A 23,403-nucleotide genomic window follows, 5' to 3' on the forward strand; every position below is an offset into this window, starting at 1 on the left:
GATCAGAAAGTTTGCAAATGAGTCAAATAAAAATAATGTGAAATGAGTAATCAATTGCATCAATAAACATTAAACAAAATATCTACAACAAAAATGCAAGTCATGCCCCTCCTCTCCTTGGACGATCTATTCATCTCAATTTCAAAAAATAGTAGCAAAATAAAATAAAAAAAGAGGAGGAAGAGACGAAAAAGAAATGAAGCATAACAAGATCACAAGGCATAAAGAAGAATTAGATAAAAATAATTTGAATTGAGCAATTAATATGGCCACAACAATGCATCAAAAAACATTACCCAAGATCTCCATGAAAAAATTTCAAAAGACTATAAATATGCAGGCAAAATAATGCTTGATTATGTATTTCAGTTTGTTAATTGTGTGAACCATATCAAATATTGAATGATATAGAACGTTATGAGGTCTCACACCGTTATACGGAGAAATCTGGGTTCAATTCTAGTCTTCACTAAGATGTTAGATATACATGAGGGAAGGCCTAAACCATTACTCTTTCAACAATTATATAAACAAAAAAAAAATGTTTTTTGGATTAAATAAGAGGTTGATTGTATTCCCCTTTTGTATCTCATGCTTGCAAAAATTACAATTCTTTAAGATCAGATATTAAAAAAAACTGAATTAATCAATTGGCATGCAGTACACTCATTTCCTTATATTGTTGAACCATCAAAGACCCCGTAACTAGGCTTGTCATGAGGCAGACATCAATACAATATTTCACTCACGCATCATGTTGCCAATCTCCCAGAGTTGCTGCTCAACCATATATAGTAATACTTTCACATAACACCGACTCCTCATTCAATAAAGTTACCAATAATCAATAATTTCTATAATAAGGAATCAAGTTGACAGCATATCATGCTAGACTTGCAAGAATATCAGCTCCTGCTATATAAAATTAGGTTTAACTTTTACCAATACAGATATATCTAAAAATAACCATGATATATAAATAGAACAATGAAAATATGAAATGGTGCATTACAAATGCTCAATCCCCACTTCATTTCGTCCTTTCAATTTTCATCTCTCCTTGTTACAAAATCACACTCTTCTTTCAGTTTTCATCTGCTGTCACAGAAATAAACAACACAAGGTGGTAACACATTCCTCTTTGGTGCAAGAGATGCACAATAATAGCTCCGATCAATAACAACCAGCCCATTCTCACTTCAAACAGGGGTTTTGGGATCAAGAGGTTCTACAATAAATAGCATGCGTATGATTAGTAAATTGTCTAAAAAATTTTGTCGTGATGTCTTACCAGAAATACAAAGACAATAAAGACGATTGTTCAAGCACTTCTCTTCAACATTACAGGAATTAGTTACAAATATCAACTCCCTCCTGCTGAGGTAACTTAAAAATTTCTAACTCATTTAAGATTCAACAAATGCATGTAGCAGTGATTAAAATAAACGAAAGCCAACACAAAGACTCTCAAAAGCCAGCTGAGCCTCATAAATTATCTTCCTTCATGATCAATGCCCACCGTGGATGCAAACTTCCAAAACAATTGTTCCCTCTTGGATCTCTTGTTGGAATCAATGCAGCATAAACACAGTTGAATAAAGCACAAAAAACCAACATACAGAAAATTGTGGGTAGATTTTTCTTTTTCCCTGTCAAAAATGATCTCTCTTCTTTGCAGCATTTTGAGCCCATTATGCTTCCCTTATGGGTGGGGTGTCCTGCCTTCAGACCAGTAAAAGATCAGCAGCATGATAATGAGAGATCAGAGGTCAGGGACCAAACTCGACTGCTTAATGTGTAGCAGACAGAAAGACTGCTATTCATCCTCGACATCATGGAGGCCCCCGATGCGCTGTCGCCTTCTATCAAAAACTGCCTTGAAGGACTCCCTTTCAGCACGAAGTTGCTCATGAAATCTCCTCCTGGACTCGTTGATGTTGCTCCTCCCAGTAGTCCCTACAGCATCCTCTTCACCAACTAATGGGTTGGCATCCTGAGGGGGCACAAGACCCTTTTTAGAACAGAAAAGGCTGAGAACGGTAAAAGAAAACCATGAAATCTTTGCATGCATGCCAGATGATTTGAAGGCCTACAAATGTCTTATGGCATGAAATGGGCAATAAAAAATGAGTATAGTGGAGTTGAAGGAATTATTTTGGAATTGTACACATTAAGGGCAAAGCAATGGATAATCGATTGAGATGATATGGGCTTGTATAATGACGATTGGAGGTGGCCCTTATAAAGATATGTACTCTAATATATACTGAAGGATGCAAGAGAAGGAGAAAAGCTGAAGTAACATGGATATGGGTGGCAGTTATGAGAAAAATATAAGAAAAGATTTCAAATAACACAGTCAAAGGTTAACCTGAACAAGAATGCTTGGTCAACACGGATCCACGAAGCAGAACCTAAATAGGCAGGATAAGGCTAGATGGTTATGGTTATGATTATGGTTAAGCTTGCAACACGCATGCTCACTAGTATTTGAAATGTGTGAAACACATGATGATTCAAAACAAGAAAATATGCTGCATTACTGTGATAACATCAACTGATAAAATGTGAATTGAGATTTTTTTACCACGGTTCCTTTACGTGCTTCGTATTTTTTTTATGAAACAAAGAAAATCAAGGAGGGCATAAATAAAAAAATGAGTGCATTCATGGAGGTGCACCTCATGACTTCACATGCAAATGTCCATTCATTCCTTTATGGAGGTTAACCTCATGGCTTCACGCATAGATGCCCGTTCATGCTGGGCCACTTACATTATACATGAATATAAATATAGTCACCATAAAACTTGTTTCTTTAACTTAAATTTACATAAAGCCTTTTGTTTTTATAATAAACTAGGACCACATGGTTATTTATCAACTCAATATAACATCAATAAGTTTGCAGTCAAGACTTTTATGGGAAAAGCACTGAAGATAGTTTTAAATAAACAGAGATAATTCGTGAGATGTGAAAACCTTCAAACTTAAACATAAAATTATTTGATCGCTAATTAAAGCATAAATTGGCCTACTAAAAATGAAAAGAGAAAGATAAATGTATACAGGGATGGGTCACAGACCAAATTGTAACCAGAGCCTGGACCAATTATTAATGATGAGGTGGCTCGTTTCTTGGCAGCAGCAATAGAAAATCCAGTCCTATCAACCTGAAAACAAATAGCAATACAAAAGTCATCATAAGTCCATAATAATATGTAGCCCTCAATAAACATGTAGCTGCAGTAATATTGAGGTGTAAAGAAAAAAAAGGATTCTTTTTCTTTCCCAAACGGTTGAACCAACTCCTTGTTTGCAACTAAAAAAGAAGAAAAAAAAAGAGGAAGAAAAGCTCCTTGCTCAGAAAATAAATCATGAAAAGGTCAGATATGAAAGAGAGAAGTAGAGAATGCTAATTGTGGCTGCACTAATATTGAGGTTTAAAGGAATTTTTTTCCAAATGGTTAAATGACTCCTTGTTTGCAACCAAAAAACTATAAAAAAATAGAGGAGGAAAACTCCTTACTCAGAAAACAAATTGTGAAAAAGTCATATATGAAAGAGACAAGTAGAGAAAGCTATATGAAAAGAACAAACAAACAAAGTGAGTGGCCACTAATAATAGTGAGGGAAGGAAAACAGATCCCAGATTACCTTGTGACAGTCTGCTCAGACCAGCAATAAGCTATAAAGCAAAAAACTTGGAAAGATTACACTAATGAGTTAACAACCCAAAGAAAAATACAAAAGCATCCTGCTTGGTTCATTATACATCATAATCACTTCCATATGTTCATTATACAGATCTAAAAAATGAGGAGTTTGAAGCATGTGTGGTGCACAGGCAAGAAAAGAAAATTGAAGACAGGCATTGGAGCGGCAGAGCCCATTTATCAAGAGGCTTCAAAAGCATATTTTGGATTACATTTGGTACCACCTGTGAAAATTTTCACTGTAACCACTATAGACCAGCAAGCTAGAAGAATACAAGGTACAAAATTAATAGTGGCATGGAGTGTAGAGTGGAAAGGTTGAGGATAAAATTATATTCACTGCCAGGTTATTCTAATCTTTTGTAAGATGCAGAATTAGGATCAATCACCATTCAATATTTATGCACATGTTGTCACATAGAGAATCTTTATATGGGATTGTCTATGATCAACAACAGCTATGAGCCGTTGACCAAATGCTGCTTGCATCCTGATGGACAAGAAAAAAGTTGAAATCTGATGATTCTATAACTATACTCCTGCAGTTCTTAAAAGCGAAAACACAGTTCCAAGTATTTTTTTCTCTAATTTTACTGCGCTTAGAACCTTATCCATAAATGTCCAATAGAGTAACATTTTCTCGCTCAATGATTGTGGGGCCCCATGATAGTCGCATAATTCCATTTGAAGGATTACAAGGAGTCAATCTCAATTTTAAGTTGAGAACAAGAATAGGGTCTGCCAGCTGAAAGCCAGGGAAAGCACCTATGCGGAAAAGGACCCTAATCAAAGCCTAGGATGTCAGGACAATGTGGCCGAGCATCTTCACTAGCAGCTTTAAACCTGTAATCAGGTTTACTTTGGTTAAGTGATCCACTGCATTGTCTTTGTTTAGGACTTTATTAGGTCTAAGCATATCTGGAAGGCCCAAAATAGCTAGGCACAAGGTTCGACAGTTATGATGGTTTTCAACAAAGACAGTAATGGCTATGGTGGTCATGGATATTTTGCAGGTGGCTTCTTTGAGGTTAAGGCCTTTTACTCTCCTCCATGCGTACATCATATTTGGAATTGTTACAAATTGCAGGCATGAAAGGCCACTTCTTAAAAACAGCACGTGTGCACACTGACAGTTATCTGATATTACAAGTTCTTTTTTTAGAGAGAGATATCTGATTCTACATATTCACTCATAAAAAGTTAATGTATATGTTATTGAATTTGGATACATCCATCTGTGTTAATCTGAAACCCAAGCATACAAAGAAATTGATGCATACACATAGCTTACAGTGCTACAGAATTCTGTCTACCTCTATGTAGACAACATCTTTTAACTTAATGCATGTTCACTTGCATAATTAATCCAACCAAAAAGCCTCACTTATCAATATCTTTATTTGAAAAAACCTACTAAGAAATTTATCTCAAATTTTGATACATAAAGCGAAATAAACACATGAACTAATACAAAGTACATAGTGAGATGTTCGGTCCAGGTTCCAAAATACATGCTGGATCATATAAATTAATATCTTACACTAAAATTGTAATTTTAATACATTCAATCTGCCAAATCGAAAACTTAAATGTAAAAGGACGACAATAGATGACCTATTCATTTGGCATCATATACTGTTAAACACACCATGCCAGAAGCTATAAGCACGGTACAAGGTATACAGCACTGCACAACATGTGGTGGCTTATAACACTGCCGGTTGAAAACTTTTCATGCAGCTCGAGGAGGCAGAGGAAGTGAGTACGAAAGATGGGAGAAGTTACTGATCACATATTCTCTAGATTTTCAGGATAAAGCAGACTACCTATTAATGGTTTATGATATTACATATATGGATGTGGTTGGATACTCCAGCTCCACCTCAAATACTAAACTAGCAACCTCTCCAATATATTAACCCACTTATCTCTCTTGTCCACATATGGATGTCTCAGATAACAAATCTAGGCATCCATATACTTCCTTAATGTCAGTAAAACAGCACCAAAAGAATTAAGATTTAAAAAATATAACTCGGCAGGACTTAATGTTGGTAAAACAACATCATTTTGATTAAGGATGCTGAAAAATTCAATATCAAAAAACATCTAATCAAGAAAAGGATTTGTCAACAGAAGTATACAAATTAGTAAATTACTATTTACCTGTGTTAACAAGATTTGATTAATTTTTAATATAAATACTCCTCGATAAGACAAAAGAAACGTGATAAAGAATGATGAAGATTTACTTAGGTACCAAAGCACAAGAAACTTCAAGAAACCATGAGCACAAACTAATTGCTATAGCTAAAGTGCAAGGCATACCTCATCTCCCCAATGAACAGATTTTTCACTCTTGCTGTACGCTTGAATCAGTCCTGAAAGAGCATTCGAATTTTTTTCTACACCATCTGAGTTTTCAACGTCCTCATCCAAATCTCTTGACCATTTACTCCTTCCTAGCTCTTTTACTCCTATTGGCTCTTCTTCTCCTTCAGAGTCCCATCTCTCTCCAGCTTTTGATAAACCTAAACAAAATAAGAATCTATTACTGCAGACCATGAACAATTATATTGTGTGAAGGTGAATAATCAGCATATTTGTGCAGATATAGATGCATTTCAAGAAAAGTTTTTATATGCTTATCATACATGTCATATGTCTAATAGTAAAAGAGATGCAAATCCAACAATTCTTGAAACAAAATTTACTAATATGTTATGTTATATCACTCCCATACTTGGGCCACGACACAGTGCTCAATTGCCAATTCCAAGAAGGATCCCTTAGTTTACAGTTCCACCAAAAAGAGAGAAATCAGGATCTTCAGATTCCATAAAAATATTGAGTACATAAAAGGAACCATAAAAGATCCTCAGGTTTCCACAGAGAACAAGATCACAAGAAATTAGATGTAAGCAGCCATAGTAAAATGTATAGACACAGAGCAAAATAAATCACATTCAGCAACTGTTGTGCACAATATAAAAATCAATCCTGAGTAAAGCTTTGTACTATTGCCATCCAAGTATAGTGGCACTGCTCCATTGTAAATGTACAGATTGGCTGTTGTCTTGACTAACTCATAATAAATGCACTAGATCTAGACTGCTGACCGTTTAACTGAATTCACTACATGCTCTTCCTTGTACAACAGCACAATCCGGAGATGCAAATCCTCACCAGTTACATAGATCACTCCTTGCTAACTCCAAATGCTGACAAAATGAAATTGTAAAAATAAGACTTGTCAAAAAATCTATGATTGCTTAAAAGTCTATAAGATGTTAATGGATGACTTCACAACAACACTATTTGATCACCAAAACTGAAATAAGACCTAGCGATTTGTCTGCACATCATCAATCTGACTGTGCATACCGTCAAAATAATGAACCTCGAAGCCATCGAAGCTGTGATTGGCCTGAAACTTTCTGTATCTTGGCCCTTTTTTTTGCATTAAAAATGAAGAAAAAGAGGCAATATTAACAATAGTTATCTCAGATGTTCTGCAGGCTTGACTCTCTCCTGGCAATCACACCAACACTCCATCAAGCAGAATATTGTTGCTGGGAACTAATATCATCATGAAAATAACGCACTCTTCTTAGCTGTGCCAGTCCAGGTCTAATACTCTACTACATCAAAGTTATCCAGTAATTACTACTCAATGCATGTTCAAGTTGGCACCTTTTAAGGAATTACACTCTTGGCTGCTTGCTCATGGAATTGCAAGTTTGTTTTCTTTGAGAGAAAGCATCAAGTTTTGCTGAATGTGTTCCTAGTTACCACGAGCATTGCCGCTATCCATGTTTTTCATCTTGTTAGGCGCCGAGTTGCTTACGAGGGGTGCTGTATGCTAACTGCGATGCTTCAGCATTCAAAACATGACACATTATTTGGGCAAGTACTCAACAGTAATAACTTGCAGATCAAATTGTTCATTATGTTCTCCTTTTTGACAATGCCGCTTTACTCCATCATCTAGATATATCATTGACCTATTCAACTCTTCTGCAAGTTACAATGTTCTTTAAATGCCTAAGCTCAAACTATTGGGCATTCTCTTAACAACAAGTTGCTTTTAGCTCTAGCTCTCTTCTTCTCTTCCATTTTCATACCTCAATCATTTCCTAGAAAGACATAAGTTGAAACTTCAAGATCATGCTGCCTCCAAACTATGCGCTATGTTGACTATCCAATGTGTGAATGCTATCAGATTGTCTGGTGCACATGCTGACGGGTCCATGCCATCAGCTGCTCCCCATGCCTACATTGTCGTCTGAAAGATTCACAACTTTCAGCATCACACCATTATGCCAAAATGACAGATCAAGTTGACTCGCTGTCTTATTTACAAGATACTAAGCAAAATTTAAGTCTCTAAAACTGTTCATGCATATCAAGAGAAAGAATCCTAGTATTAGGTCCTAAAAGTCAAAACTGGCAAAAAGAACTTTAGGTTCTCAAGCAAGCCAAAACATGGGATCTTGTTCCTTCCCATATGGCAGGGTTTTCATTAACTACAATAAATTAATTTAAACCTTCATGATTATCATGTTAGGTTCTGGAAGGACTTGCAAGTTGCTCATGTGTTAATATAGAAGTATGGCATAAATATTGATGAAGTGTACAACTGTAGCCAAGATGACCTGGTATATGCTTGTGCATATTACTATGGCTAGCCACTCTATCACATGGATCTGAAAAACCTCCTCCAACGCAATCATTGTGAATTCATAGTTAACCTCCATATGACCTGCAGCAAGCTTCTTAGCATACAACAGATTTCCGCCACACGAACAAAAATCTCAAATTACAGTAGCTTGAGTAAAAAATTGGGCATGAGAGAGGTGAAGTAATACTCTTTAAGGAATAAGTTGGAAACACTACCTGAAAATCTACTTGGTAACTTTTTTAATGGATTTATAATATCAAACTTGAAACATCGATTTAGACGCACTACCACAAAAAACTAAAGTTACTAAACTATTACTAATCTAAAAAAGGGTTTAGAGAGAACAACATTCAAAGCAAATAGTAATAATAAAGAAAAATAATAAGCGATGTTGGCATTGAATGCATTACAAAGGGATTTGAAATGCAACCCCCAAAAAGATTCTTTGATAGGGAGATCACACCCAGTAGCACATTTTGTGCTAGTAAGTCTTCTCATATAGGCACAGGTGTTACTTAGTGTTCTTAACACGATTATTGATACCAAGTTCAATGGAAACTTCAAAGGAAAAAAACCTATCATCACTTACACAAGGTTTTCATGATTAAGCGATTCTCCTCTAAGTTAGTGACATAATAATTGTCAACGAATTACTTAGATGACCGTTTTTCACAACACACCACCAATAGCAAAGTGCTGGTCTCAAATCTTTTTTTTGAGGCATATTGGTCTAGAAGATGTTCTCTAATTGCATGATGTTTTCTCGGAGCAGAAAGCAATATATAGAAATTGATTTTGTCCAGCTTCCATGATACAAAGATCAAAATGCAAGTTTAATCAAGCTTCTCATTTCTCTCTGTGACGATGCACATTTTATGCACATTGCCAACCAATTTGGCGGCATTCCATGTCATGCTCACTATTCAACTCCTTTTTACTTCCTTCTGCAACTCTTCGTTGCTATATCTCGCTCCCCATGTATTTTATCTTCCGCTTCTTTGGAACGAGATGCTTCAATCAATGTCAACTATATGAAGACAGTACAAACCAACACTTGGGCGCTAGCTTTTAAAGTTTTTGCAACGAACTAGATACACCAGTAAAAGAATATTAGTGTATTGTCTCTCTGAAGTTGACTATTGTTTAATGTCGTCATCTTTCAACATCATTTGTCGCAACCATCATATTCATGACTTTGGAATCCATATTCATTTACCTAGCAACAAGATTGAAAACTGAATTGCTATAAAACCAGTATGTAACAAAACAATGAGTCACAGAAGCATACAAGAATCACGCCACTTCACCTGCCTTATCACTGTCAATGTTAACCTCCGCCAACATTATTTTCCTTCACAACTCCACACCGCATTTAAGGTCATTGTCTGAAAAGCCCACAGACTACAATCCATGGAATGCCGTACCGGCCCGTACGTACCGGTCCGGTCCTAGACCGGTACCGGAACGGCAAAAAAACCGGTATTTCTCGGTTTTTTATCCGTACCGGCCGGTTCGGGCCCGTACCGGCCTCGTACCGGTGCGAACCGGCCGGTTCGCACCGGTACGATTTTTTTTTTTTTTTAAGAACCACAGCGCCGCGCGCTGTGGTTTTTGAAACCACTGCGTACCGTACCGGTACCGGCCGGTACGTACCGGTACCGTACCGGTCCGGCCGGCCACCGGTACGCCGACCGGTACCGGTACGGCGGACCTTGCTACAATCCACTATGAGTTTGTCTACAATCCACTATGAGTTTGTGCAGGAGAGTTGTCACAGGTAATTATGGTTGTGCAATGTAAACAAGCACATGATTCTTCCACAATTATATGTTCGCAAGCATGGAATGCCGTACCGGCCCGTACGTACCGGTCCGGTCCTAGACCGGTACCGGAACGGCAAAAAAACCGGTATTCCCGGTTTTTTATCCGAACCGGCCGGTACGGGCCCGTACCGGCCGGTTCGGAGCCCGTACCGGCCGGTACCGGCCTCGTACCGGTGCGCCAGTTCCCGTACCGGCCGGTTCGGAGCCCGTACCGGCCGGTACCGGCCTCGTACCGGTGCGAACCGGCGCACCGGTACGGTTTTTTTTTTTTTAGAACCACAGCACCGCGCGTTGTGGTTTTTGAAACCACCGCGTACCGTACCGGTACCGGCCGGTACGTACCGGACCGGACCGGTACCGTACCGGTCCGGCCGGCCACCGGTACGCCGACCGGTACCGGTACGGCGGACCTTGTTCGCAAGTCTTTTGCACCTCAACAAGGTTCGCCGTACCGCCCCGAACCCTCCATTTCGAGACATACCAAACCACACCCAAGACGAACCAGCACGGTTCCGCCCCTCAGTTCAAACAATCAGGCGAGGGAGAAGGGACGAGAGGAAAAGTGAGAGAGGTAGGGGAGGGAGAGGGAGGGAGGGATGCGAGAGAGAGAGGGAGGGGAAGAGAGAGAGGCCACAAGAGACGGAGGGAAACAAAACAGAGGAGCCCTTTTTTAATTTGCCAACTTCAAACTGAAGTTGGCAAACTAGTTGCCAACTTCACTTTAAAAAAGGCAAGTGGTTTGCCAACTTCAGTTCGAAGCTGACAAATTAAAACAGAGCTCCTCCCTCCCACTCTCTCAGCCTCCCTCTCCCCCTCCCTCTTCCTCCCTCCCTCCCTCACCCTGTTCCTCCTTCCCTCTCTCTCCCCTTCCTCTCCAACTCGTGTTGTGTCAGCACACCCCGAAATGGTACGATACAATACTGTACCGTACTCACTGCCAGCCAACCAGTATGGATCCTGAAAGTATAAATATTGGGCTTAATACCCTACAAGATAATGTTTGGCATTAACAACATCTCTTTATTCACTTGTTAATCCTACAGAACTGATAAAAGAACAAGATAGAGCTTAGCCAATAAGCTCATTACATCATATCTGCAGCAAGATAACCACACGCCCATGTTACACATGTTACAAAATCATGCAAGCAAAGAAAAAACTAAATGATGGAAGTGTATTATGTCCACTAAAATTATCAATGCAATTTAAGACATACCATCATCAGGTGCATTACCCAATGATTTTGGGTCTGTCAGCTCAACATCTTCCTTATCCTGCAATTTAGGTGCTTCATCACCACAGTCTGAATCATCCATATCCATGTCCACCTGCCAATAGAAAAAAAAAAAGAAATATTATAACTTTTTGACTCTTTCTGCTAGAATTCTTAACAATAACTTGCTGTTTAATATATATTGGTGTGGGTGTGTGTGTGCGCGGGGGGGGGGGGGGGGGGGGGGGGGGGGAGGTTGTGGAGGACCATTTATAAACATTAAAAGATGTCAACAAAGATGAATTAAAATGCAGAGAGCAAACTAAAGAGCGGTAATTTTTTCTCAAAAAGGGACCATAATAATGCAAAACCTATTCAAAGAATTTTTTATCCTATCTATAGCACCAAGGTTTTAAGTGCTATGATGGCCTAGTATTAGCACACTAAGTGTTCAGCACCTGACGTTATACACGGGCACGCACGCACTGTCATAGGACCATGCCACATGCTATTTCAGGCCTACAGAAAACTTGCCAATCAATGATGACAGGCACTTTCAGTTCTTCAGATCCTAGAAAAGCAATAGCTGAGAGATACTTCATATAAACACAACAACTGTTTATGATCATCTCATACATCCAAATGAGTGCATATCAATGGTCAGCCAGTTATCCAAAAGGTTTCAGTACTTCTGATATCCCCAGGTAACAGATCCAACATTCGATAGGAGAATACATGGAGTCATACCCTTAGTTCATGTTAATTAAGAGACCATGTGGGATACATCCTCATTAAAACACTGTAGATTGCAAATCATAGTTTCTCTGAGAATAACTTCATAAATAGATGAAGAGATTGAAAAAATATACACATAATAGGTTTGGAGAAAATGAAACTGAAAACTGACCCATAAATCATCCTACCAAACAAATCATAGAAACTTCAAAGGCGGTAACCGTAAACAGCTTAAACAATGATGTATATACTACATTAAACTACCTCTTGTATGGAGTGCTCATTCAGATCATCCCCATGGAATAATGACTGCAAAGTCCATAAAAGTGCATTAGAAAATGAGAAATGTACCAGATAAACATATGAAAAGATGATTAAATTGAAAATCACCATAAATGTTTGGTCTCATGTTTATCATTAGAGAAACTAAAGGCATACCTGAACGTCCAATTGCAGGTATAAGGATGGAGCTTCTTCCCATTGCCCCGCCATCTTTTGTATGTCATCTACATGGAATCCATGCACATTCCTAGCAGCACAACCCTGTTTTTTTCCATGGAGATTTTAAAACATGATAAAATCGTAAGAGAAGCAAGATTTAAACATCTAGTTGGTATACGACATCGACAAGAAGAAAGAAACAGAATATCATTTATAGTCATCATCAACTGTCAACCATCAAGCCTTTGCCCAACTACCTACTGTTAGCTTAATGAGTCCTCAAACGGCAATTTATCCTATTAAGGGCACTGATGTTACTGCGAGTTTTCCCAAATGCTTTTTCACAACTTTCGTGCGTGTTGCTTGAAGTCTTCCCACCATCTTTCTAAATCTTTTGACAAAGATTCAGTATCTCTCCCTATTGGAGCCTCCTTGGATTTCCACCTTACGTGCCTATATGGCTGTACCATCTTAATTGGTTTTCCAACAAATTTTCCTCATTCTATTGTTCCGACTTTTACCAGTCATACATCTTAACATTTTCATTTCTGTTACTTTCAGTTTTCTTGGACCTTCTGTCCAAGTTATGACAAATACTGACAGACAATTGGAACAATTTACTCTATTTTATTGTTTTTAGTTTCCTGTCCATGTACTTATATGAGCATGTGGTAATACTTTGGGCCCAACCAGCCAGCCAGTCTATAAACAAGCACTCATAAGAAAATATATTAAACAAAAATAATATGTATTAGAACTGTGTAAAACAGATCAAACTGATTATTAACAAATGATTCAAACTGTTACAAAGATCCATCATGTGTTGATTGTGTTCTGTTGGATTGGTATCTTTCCTCAACTGATGTAATAATCAGTCATTCCGCATTATATTTTCTTTACAGAAGAATAATGCAAAAGCTCCATGAGCTCTGATTGAATAATTGTGTTCTCATCTAGAAGCAAGGATAAGTGTTTCAAAGAAGGGTTACCTTGAGCAATATTGTAGTCATAGAATTTAAGTAAAAAAAAGGAAATAGTCATAAGCAACAAACTTTTCTAAACTATAAAGCCTTGTTTATGCTGATGGTTTTGCCATAGCTTATCTCACCTATAAGCTTCATCCACACTATCTATGCTATGTATCCCACAAAATACCAACGAGAAATAGAAAGTGGTGTCTGCAATTGAGGAGTTTGGGGATATGAAGCCCAAAAGTTGAGAAAAAGAACTGCTAGTTATATGGCTTGCTGAACAGCTCTATTAGTACACTGCAATTTGATATTAGAACTTTTTGAAAAGAGACATTATAAGTTCTTTAAGAATGTTATCATAATGAAAATTAAGAATCATCAACAGTGAAGCTGCTAATGGATATTGTAAAGAAAAATTAACAGATCCTTTATTTAAGGTTCTTAGCTGAATAGTTATGATCAAAACTTTCCCCAACAAAGACTCTGGAACTCCAAATTAATCACAGCAAATTCTATCTAGAAGTTCACCTATTTCCATGTAACAGCATATCTAAAACCATTTTACCCACTGTCTGCCAAACTGACCTGAAACACTTGGTTTGGGCCAAACCAATGCAGAACCGGATCGGTTTGACTTGTCGGATTGGGACTCAATGCAAACCAGCCGTGGAACCGCCCAGTACAACTCACTTTGAGACGGTTCGAGGCATCCGGTGTCCAAAAACAGAGGAGAGCACATGGGATGCCATTCTCCTCCCTCTTCTTCAAAAATTGTGAAGGGAAAGGTAGGTTTTGTGAGGAAAATCAGGTGATAAAAGATTTATACTGGTTTTGAGCCCAAATCCAAACAAATCAGGTATAATCCCCTCCCTCCTCTTCATTCATCTTTTTTTTTAATATTTATGCCTAAAAAAGGCCAAAAATTGGTAAAATCAGAAAACATCATGCCACAATATTTCATGATATGCTACACACCTAAGGATGATCGTGCAATGAAGAAGAAATCATGATTTCTTGTTCATCATGTTTTTATATTAAAAGAAATTTGATTTTAAAAAATAAAAAAATAATATTTAAAAAATTAAAAAGAAGTTCGCATGTTTGGGGATATGCATGTTACTTACTATCTTATTTTGACAACAATTAATTTACATTCGAACATGGTTATGGCTTCAAATAAGTTTCAAAACTAAGTGATGATTAAGCACATATAGGAGATGAGCCCCTCGAGGTGGTTTAGGACAATGCACTAATGCAGGTAATGATATAACATGTGAAGTAAGGTCCGTGAATGTTTCTAGATCCTCATTGTACATTGGATCCTATCTTGTATAGCCAGGATACGTGCCATAAGCATATCCTTCATCTAAGACATCGTATTTGAGTAGTTACTACCCTTCACAACTTTAACCAAATTACGGTCAAATTTCACCGCCATTATCTTCTCTCGAATGGTCGTGGGATGGTCAGCTCAGTATCCAATAGCGGATCAATCCCAAGGTGGATATCCAGGAAGCCGATACTATGAAAAAGAACACGATTTCTATGAGCATCATGGACACTCCACAAGGGATTAGATGTCCATATCTATTTATAATTCAAATCAATTATATATATATATATATATATATATATATATATATATATATATTTTCAAGCTCAAAATATGCAATCTACGTTTAATTATTACAAAATTATATTTAATCATTACAATTGCATCATCTATTAAGCAATCATATGTCTCTCGAAACCAATATGAAATAAAATAAAATTAAAACACCCTTAAAATCACATACAAAGATCCATAAACGTTAAATAATCTTAAAAATCAAAAAATTAAAAAAAATAAAGAATGCAAAAATAGTGAATTGGTATTGAACCAGTACGTTTCTACAAGTCAAGTGCTGGTACGGTTCAGCTCGATACCTTACTGTACCAGCACCTCACCAGTACATTCCTTGATACTGAGATTGCAAACATCGATCTTACCACTTGAAAAGAAAAGGGATAAATATGAACTCACCATTGGATCCTTGTATGGAGCTTCCAGCAGATAAACTTCATAGCCCGATCTCTGGTTAAAAAATAAACAGAATAAGTAATATACATACCAAAATAAAGGAGGAGGATTCAACAACTTAATAACATCAAACATAGGGCAGAAATACATCCAAAAAGAACTAAATTTGACACACATATAATTTCCTAGAAGGCCAGAACCACGGTGCATATCCATGACAGGCCTCTAACATAGATCACACATTCTATCTACATTACATTGAGCAAAAAAAATAAAATTGCTTGCATACCATAGTCATACAACTTCTTATGATGCGGTTCAAGATCAAACAGATGAAAAGAAGAGAAAAATGTTTACGTATTGAATTTACGACTAGTAAAACATAAAAAAAAAATGTTGAAAGTAAAAAAGTTAACTTGCACCCTTTATCTCAAAAACAACCGGCTAAAACTTGCCCACTAGCCCATTAGTTATAGCCACTACCAATAAAGGCCAAAAAAGGAGTAAAGCTAATCTCCTCCGTGGATGGGAGCGAACCGATTAGAACTCCCAAAACTTTAGCCTTCTTGCAAATACACTTGAAAGTAACAAACCAAACTCCGCCCGCAAATTTTATTTGAAAAAAGGGCCATCACTCTCTGATATATTCATTCCCTCTTTTTTCTTCTCCATAGAATTTTTACAAAAAATTCTCAATAGCATCATTGCATTCGGGTTGGAATAGAGGAACAATAAAATTCGTAGAAAAACCTGCTAAAACAAGAAAAAATAGAATGTTGACATATCGATTCCCTTGAAGCTCCAAGACACATCGTCAATCATAAACAACATAAATTAGGTCTCCTTACATTGATAGAATTATGGAAGTCAATAAGCATCAAACAAGAAGGTGCCAACTAGGGATGCAATCGAGCCGAGTAGCTAGAGGCTCGAGCTCGACTTGATTCAAAACACTCGGGCTCGAAACTCGACTTGCGATCAAGCCTTAATATCCAAGTTCAAACTCAACCCAATCAAAAAAAAAAAAGCAACAGTCATGATCAACTCGATTCGATCCAAATATCAACCAAACTATACTCCAGCTCGAGTTCGAGTTCAAATTAAAGCCTTAGTCATAATTAAAAAATATGGTTAAAAGTTAGAAATTAGATCAGATTAAAAATTTAAATCTTGTATTTTTAAATATTAAATTAATAAAATATATAGTATAAATAAAATACAATATTATTAAAAATATATATATAGGCTTGCGAGCCTTCGAGTTAAATATTTTGCTACTCGAGCATGACTCGAAAAACTATTTGAGCTACTCGAGCTCGACTTGAGCTTGATAATAGTTGAGTCGAGTTGAGCTTAGACCCGTATCAAGCTCAAGCAACTCATGAACTACTCTCAACTCATTTGCACCCCTAGTGCCAACTAGCTCAATTGGTAGTCATTGGGTGTGGATATCAGCAACCTGTGTTTACGTTGAATCCTGCCCTCACCCAATGCTTCAACCAGCCCTAGTTGTTCACAAAAAGAAAAAGAAGAATCGCAGACCCACCTACATACTGTGAACATTTTTTTTCAACTCTAGCACCTAATAGTGATAGAATTGATGGACTATATCATGGCTTGAAAGAATCTAATGAATCCAATCAAAAGAAATGCAAAGAGTAACTAGATAAAAAATGATTGTAAAGGTTGCCACACAAATTGGCCAACTTTATGATATTGGAGCAAATTCAGGTCATGGAGAAGACCAAAAAACATGGGCCTGGGCTTGTGTCCATTTAAGGTGAGATGGTAACTTTCAACTAACCCATTGGTTAAAGGTGACAATGACTATTCTATTGTAAATGTCAACACAAAGCTTGACAAGGTGCCATGACAAAGGCTAAAAGAGAAAAAAGGACCCATGCTTAGACTTTGCCACTTTACACATGCAATTATGTTTTGCTAGTTCTTGTCCAAGCTAGGGGCACAAAACTGTCTCCCCACAAACAGTAAGAAATATGATTCTTGTAAAACAACCTTATGAGTTCTGATTGTATTGCATTGGACCGAAAAAATATATTGAGGTTCAAAAACATGCTGGAGTGTCATTTATATCTTAATAAACTAGATTCCAAAGCTCATATAACTGCTGTCAATGTATTACTTTTTAGAAGATCAAACAATAAATTCCACATATATGTATACATGCATATAAACAAATATGAGCAGTCATCCAGCCATCCCAGCTTACTCTTGCAGATAACACATAAATGGTAATATATACAAGACGCCTCATACTACTTAACACATTCTGGAACCTAGCTGAACTAACATCAGAGAAAAGAGCAAAACAAAAGAAAATATAGGCTCTTTATCCAAAGCAGCCAGCCAACTCAGGTTGCCCATTCTTCTACAAAATTTCAGAGAAAGGAGAAGGAATGAATAATCCTATTGGCACCAAGCAGGACCCTAAATATGTTCTAAATCAATCACATTCCCATTGGCTCCCTGATAAATGTAAACAGCTAGCAAATAACAATACTCTAAGTAACTTATAGGTTCTTTCACATCACGATTAGATTATCAATACTAAACAAACTTATATTAGGAATTAAAATATAATAAGATTTTCCTAAAATGATAAGCTTAATAACTATCTGCTATCATATGCTCGAAAAGTTGGTGCAGTGTAAGGACCTCACTATTACCACCAACAGTACATGCCAATCCCTTAGACATGACCTTTTTCCATTACAGGGGAAAGACATGAAAAGAAAAAGAAAGAAAGAAAATGAACAGACCATTGAAACTCCCCAAGAAATATACTCGCCCTAGTATTCTTTCAAAATATAGCAACTAGATCCCGTATTTTATCCAGAGTAGGGCTTGCATCATCTGCCTTCTATCTTATCTCACCTTTCTGAAGTCCTACATTCTCAAACATAATCATCCCTTCTAGATTTCAGCTGCAATTGCAACCATTTATCTTAATCATGCAAGCACCCAGTTTATAACATCAGGCTTAGGAAACAGCTCTTGTAAATAAATCATAGAATATCTATGGACTTCCTGAGTAGCAAAACATAAACTTTTAACAAATACAAGGACCAAAAACTCTTCTTGTTATTAAACAAGCAGCAGGTAGAGTTCAACAACAGAATGTAGCATCAATTTAATAGGTAAATCAACATTATATAAAACATGCAACTCAAGATTAGTTATAAATTAACAGAACACCATCTATCATGTTCAGAAGAGCCAACAGGTAGCTGAATTCTCAGTCTAAAATATCGTAAACCTGAATTGGATCTCACTGCATCTGATCTGCTGTATGGTAAAAGGATCCTTAGGTTTGCACAAATGAAATACAATTAATGAAACAAATTAACAAAAAGGATTCTTGTCTTAATGGTAATGAGAGGATTTTGTCATAAGACAAGCAGGAGGTTTGCATAGACTTAGAATGGTAGGATACAGGTTTTGTCCCTAATAGAAACAACATAAGATATTCTTGACGCAAAGTATGTTCGTGTTAACAAATGGTAGGATCATTGTCTGCCTAACCAGACTGGTTGGGGACCGACATGGTTCCGGCTAATAAAACGGTTCAGCTATTAAACCTCCTCCACCCCCTCCCCTGCTATTAAAATGGTTCTGGCTCGCTTGTGACTCACCCCCTCTCCCCTCACAACTCGATTCCATGCCCTCCCCCCAATTCGTAAACGCTAACCCGCCTCTCCAGTCGCAGAAAGACCACAGCTCAATTTCAGTAAGCTCTTCCACCCTCTCTCTCTCTCTCTCTCTCTCTCTCTCTCTCTCTCGGGCTAGGTTAGGGTTAAAGTTTCCCTCACCCCCACCCCCACCCTCTCTCTCTCTCTCTCTCTCTCTCTCTCTCTCTCTCTCTCTCTCTCGGCTGGGTTAGGGTTAGGGTGTCCCTCACCCTCTCTCGGTAAGCTCTTCCACCCTCTCTCTCTCTCTCTCTCTCTCTCTCTCTCTCTCTCTCTCGGCTAGGTTAGGGTTAAAGTTTCCCTCACCCCCACCCCCCCACCCCTCTCTCTCTCTCTCTTGGCTGGGTTAGGGTTAGGGTGTCCCTCACCCTCTCCCTCCCTCCCTCTCTTCCTCTCTCCTTTTCTCCCTCTCCCTCTCCCCCTCCCAAACCCTCTCTCTGCGAAAGGGAACGAAGCAGAAAGGGAAAAAACCAGTCCCCACCTCTTTTTATTTTTGAATTTTGAATTGAAGTCGGCAAATTATATGCTGACCTCATTTAAAATTTGTAAAAAAGAGTCCGAAATAGACCGAAACGGCACAGTACAAACCCATATCATATCCGTATCGCCTGCCAACCAGTACGTGTCCCAGATTCTTAGTGCTCTCGGTGCAAGGAATTCCCTTTCTGTACATAGAAAAAAGCATAACTCATGATATACTAAACCTAAAAAGATGTCATTTAGAGCCCCAGATTGAATGTTAAAAAAAGATCATGCATTTCTCAACCCCAACAAAAGGACTTATTTTCTACAGCTAGAAAAGCCATGTCTGCATTGTTATATGGGAAAATAAGAAAGCAAATTTGGCAAATATCATATACCTCCAGAGTTACAAAATGAATCTTTTGTGACATTCTTGTTATGAAAATTAGATAAGCCTTCTAAATTCAAAGTATGTTCTATGCATTACAACACAACCAGAACCAAAGGAACTGAATCATAAATACTCAGAGTCACAAAATAGAGATTGAGAGTATACCTTTGCAACTGCCCAAAACTGAGCAAAATCAGCTACCCGCAGATTGCGGTCATCCACTAAAACGAGGCAAACATACCAGCAACAAATGAGTCAGTTGCCGAACAATGCTGCATTAGTTGTTAATGAATATGAAGGCAGCGCACACTGCATAGGCACTGCATCTGACCACTTCATCTAGAACCATACTAAAACATTGAATTTTTTGAACAGTAAAAACCCCAGGACAGTGGGGCAGGCCTCCCAATCAAATTCTAGGTGCTACTGAGTTCTCACTACATTCTAGTACAGCAAACCATTCAGCTTCCATATAACAAATGAGCACACGAAACAAATGCATGTAAGAAATGTCAAGGCCAAAGAGCAGTAATCGAAGCTAATGTGATGCCAGAAAGGAGGTGATTCCCTATTCATATATGATATCCGTTAAGACAGAATCACCTACAATAGTAACTCAGAATAAAGAAGGCCATGACATGGCATAGAGAGATTTTTTTAACATGCATGACAAAACACCAAATTCACAGTTAAAAATAATTATTATTATGATAAAAAAAGATAACACATAGATATGAGCAAGTGGTAACGCAATGGAGTTCAAAAAAATAAAAGTCAAACCATGCAGGTTCCATGAAAATTATAAAAAAGAAAAAACAGCATTCCAAACCTCATACCAATTACAAAGGTGAAAATCCCTTCATCAAGGGTCTTCTTAAAAGCCTTCAACATGCTCAACCGATATGTCTGCCCAAAAATTTAAACAAAGAACCATTTTCAAGATTCATTAACTGAGTTAATTATAATCATTACAATACAAATTAAAAAAATATCCAGAATGCTTTTAAAAATTAAAATAATGTTGAGAAACACTATCGCAGAAGCACAAGTATAAGGTGTCAAGTTTAAGGCTATGGAAAATTTCTCCAAACATCTGCACTATTTGTCCTTAATAAAATAAGCATACATAATGACATAATTGGTTAAGATTTCTTTAAATCCACCTTCAAACTATATGGCAGTTGTCACACACATCAAAAATTTAGGCTGTTCGATGATTGTCAAACATGGTTAAGATATATCATTCAATTCAACGACAACTGGCTGCTATTAAGGAGAATGCCGCATCCCATGAAAAATCTTAAGTGGAAATGGTTGCCTTTAGCTAACTGTGCTTTCACAAAATCTGTTTCACCACAAATACTACGCCCAGGAGTAATCAACTAGTTGGATTTATCCAATCATGATAGGATTCTTTTGGATGTGGCATTACCAGCATGCGATATAACAATTCATAAACAAAGAGGAAGGAAAAGAAGCAACTGTAATGGCGTTTATACATTTGAGAGTAAAACAAAATGATTTTCTCTTGGGGAAAAAAAGCATAGAAGAGAGACAAACAGGAATGAATGGCATCACCTCCTCCATTTCGGGCTCATAACAATACTCAATCACTTTCTTAGTGATCTGTTTCTTGCCTCTGTATGAACTAGAGGATTTAGACACTTCATGGTCTTCAATCTTCTACAAAATAAGGTAAAATTACGTAAATTAATTCATCATCAATAATATTCTACGAAAAAAACCCAATCAAATATGATCTTATGCATTTGCACAAGTCATTGATGGCAGAAGAAATCTCAGCTAACATGATAGCCTGTTATGGCCACGACCACGGAGGTGCACTCTCACCTTTTCAACTTCAATCATGAAATAATCATCCATTGCATGAATTCTGGGTACATTCCCTCCATTTTCAACTTCAAGATCGCGTAATGCCTTTGCCAAGTAGCTTTTTCCACTACCTGCATGTATAAAGAATTATCATGAACATCTGACTTTAGCCATCAATAATAAATAATTTTATTTGCAAAAAATGAAGAGTCAAAAGTCGAAACAATAATGAACGGCCAAAGATGAAACAATCCACATTTTGAGCATTATAGAACATGAAAATATTAATGAGGACTAATATTCGTTATATTTGATGTTTTCAACAGCTTGACTAAAACATAAACATAACAAGTCAAGGATCCTTGAGATTGATTTTAAAGGTTGGATGCATATGTCCAACCAAATAAATCAATCACATGTTGAAGAGCAATTTCATTGCTCTTCAACTTAATATAGCATGACAAAAGCATACTAACATTTTCGAAAATTCAATTAGCCCTTGACAGAACCTTACCATATTCTGCACCTGCTCCATTAAATTAAGAGCATGATTTCTTTCAAAATGACTTCAAACCCAAAAAAGAATGAATAACAAGCCAAAAGCAGTACTAGAATCAGTAATTGGTGGGTGCTTTATATGAATTTGTTAAAGACGTAATCATCATCACATTATATCCAATTTCACTGTTACAGTGATGAAAACATGTTTAGCAGCTAAATAATCCACATCTGGGATTGAAGGTCCACATGCTTGGTGGCAAGCCCTTTCTGTGGGTAAAATTTCTGTGGGCAAGGTGGTTCACCTAAATATTTGCAGAGTTGGGTGCTTGCGTAGCACTCCTAGAATAAGTGGATCCTAATCTACTATCTGCTGCACTTCTATTTTCCTTTTTTCAGACTTTTTGACATTACAGTAACCTCAAAAGTCGAAGATGGCAACCAAAAGCCTTTTTTCCACTTTATTCATCATCAAAAAAAAACCTGATAGCAAAAAATTCAAGTCCTCTAAAAGGTTTTTGATACTTCATGGTAAGCGACAACAAGGCAACTTCCAACTGCAAGTCGCCCATGAAACAATTCTATGTGCTTGTATGCCCAAGATCATGCACCCATAAAGCTAAGGCAACTTCCTACTTTTTAGCTATGTCAGTAACAATTAATTCTTGAGACCGATGTCGCAAACCTTGAAAAAGTAGGATATACATACACACATACATGTCTGTGTATATAAAATGGACTATGTTCCTCTCAAGAGGACAGGTACCTACTTCTCACTAGTCCAAAAATAAATAAAAGGACATCTAAATCAAAGATTCACACCATGAACCATGACCTATACCACATTAAAAATGTCTAGAAATAAAAAAACCACAAATTTTTGTAGCCCAAGATCATGCACCCATCAAGATA

General features: G+C 37.3%; 1 protein-coding gene across 3 annotated transcripts in view; it reads right to left on the reverse strand.

Annotated features, from left to right (window-relative positions):
* Window positions 1-1,226: 1,226 nt before the first annotated feature.
* Window positions 1,227-23,403, reverse strand: part of LOC103705529 (P-loop containing nucleoside triphosphate hydrolases superfamily protein) — a 28,189-nt gene continuing 6,012 nt past the window's right edge. The window contains exons 3-13 of one of the 3 annotated variants that reach the window (XM_039130450.3): window positions 22,012-22,124; window positions 21,739-21,840; window positions 20,997-21,066; window positions 20,326-20,381; window positions 15,604-15,654; window positions 12,607-12,711; window positions 12,433-12,477; window positions 11,437-11,548; window positions 6,045-6,247; window positions 3,087-3,173; window positions 1,227-1,993 (exon numbers count right to left, since the gene is read on the reverse strand). In XM_039130450.3, the coding sequence (XP_038986378.3) occupies window positions 1,817-1,993; window positions 3,087-3,173; window positions 6,045-6,247; window positions 11,437-11,548; window positions 12,433-12,477; window positions 12,607-12,711; window positions 15,604-15,654; window positions 20,326-20,381; window positions 20,997-21,066; window positions 21,739-21,840; window positions 22,012-22,124 (1,121 nt within the window). In that variant the 3' untranslated portion in view covers window positions 1,227-1,816. Of the gene's footprint in view, window positions 1,994-3,086; window positions 3,174-6,044; window positions 6,248-11,436; window positions 11,549-12,432; window positions 12,478-12,606; window positions 12,712-15,603; window positions 15,655-20,325; window positions 20,382-20,996; window positions 21,067-21,738; window positions 21,844-22,011; window positions 22,125-23,403 lie in introns of all 3 variants that reach the window. The other 2 variants (XM_039130451.3, XM_039130452.3) reach the window with 2 other exon arrangements.

This window comes from Phoenix dactylifera, chromosome 12 (assembly GCF_051530095.1).
Source record: "Phoenix dactylifera cultivar Ajwa chromosome 12, Ajwa_hap1_PhDact_Kaust_v1.1, whole genome shotgun sequence".
In the NCBI taxonomy this organism is placed as follows: Eukaryota; Viridiplantae; Streptophyta; class Magnoliopsida; order Arecales; family Arecaceae; genus Phoenix; species Phoenix dactylifera.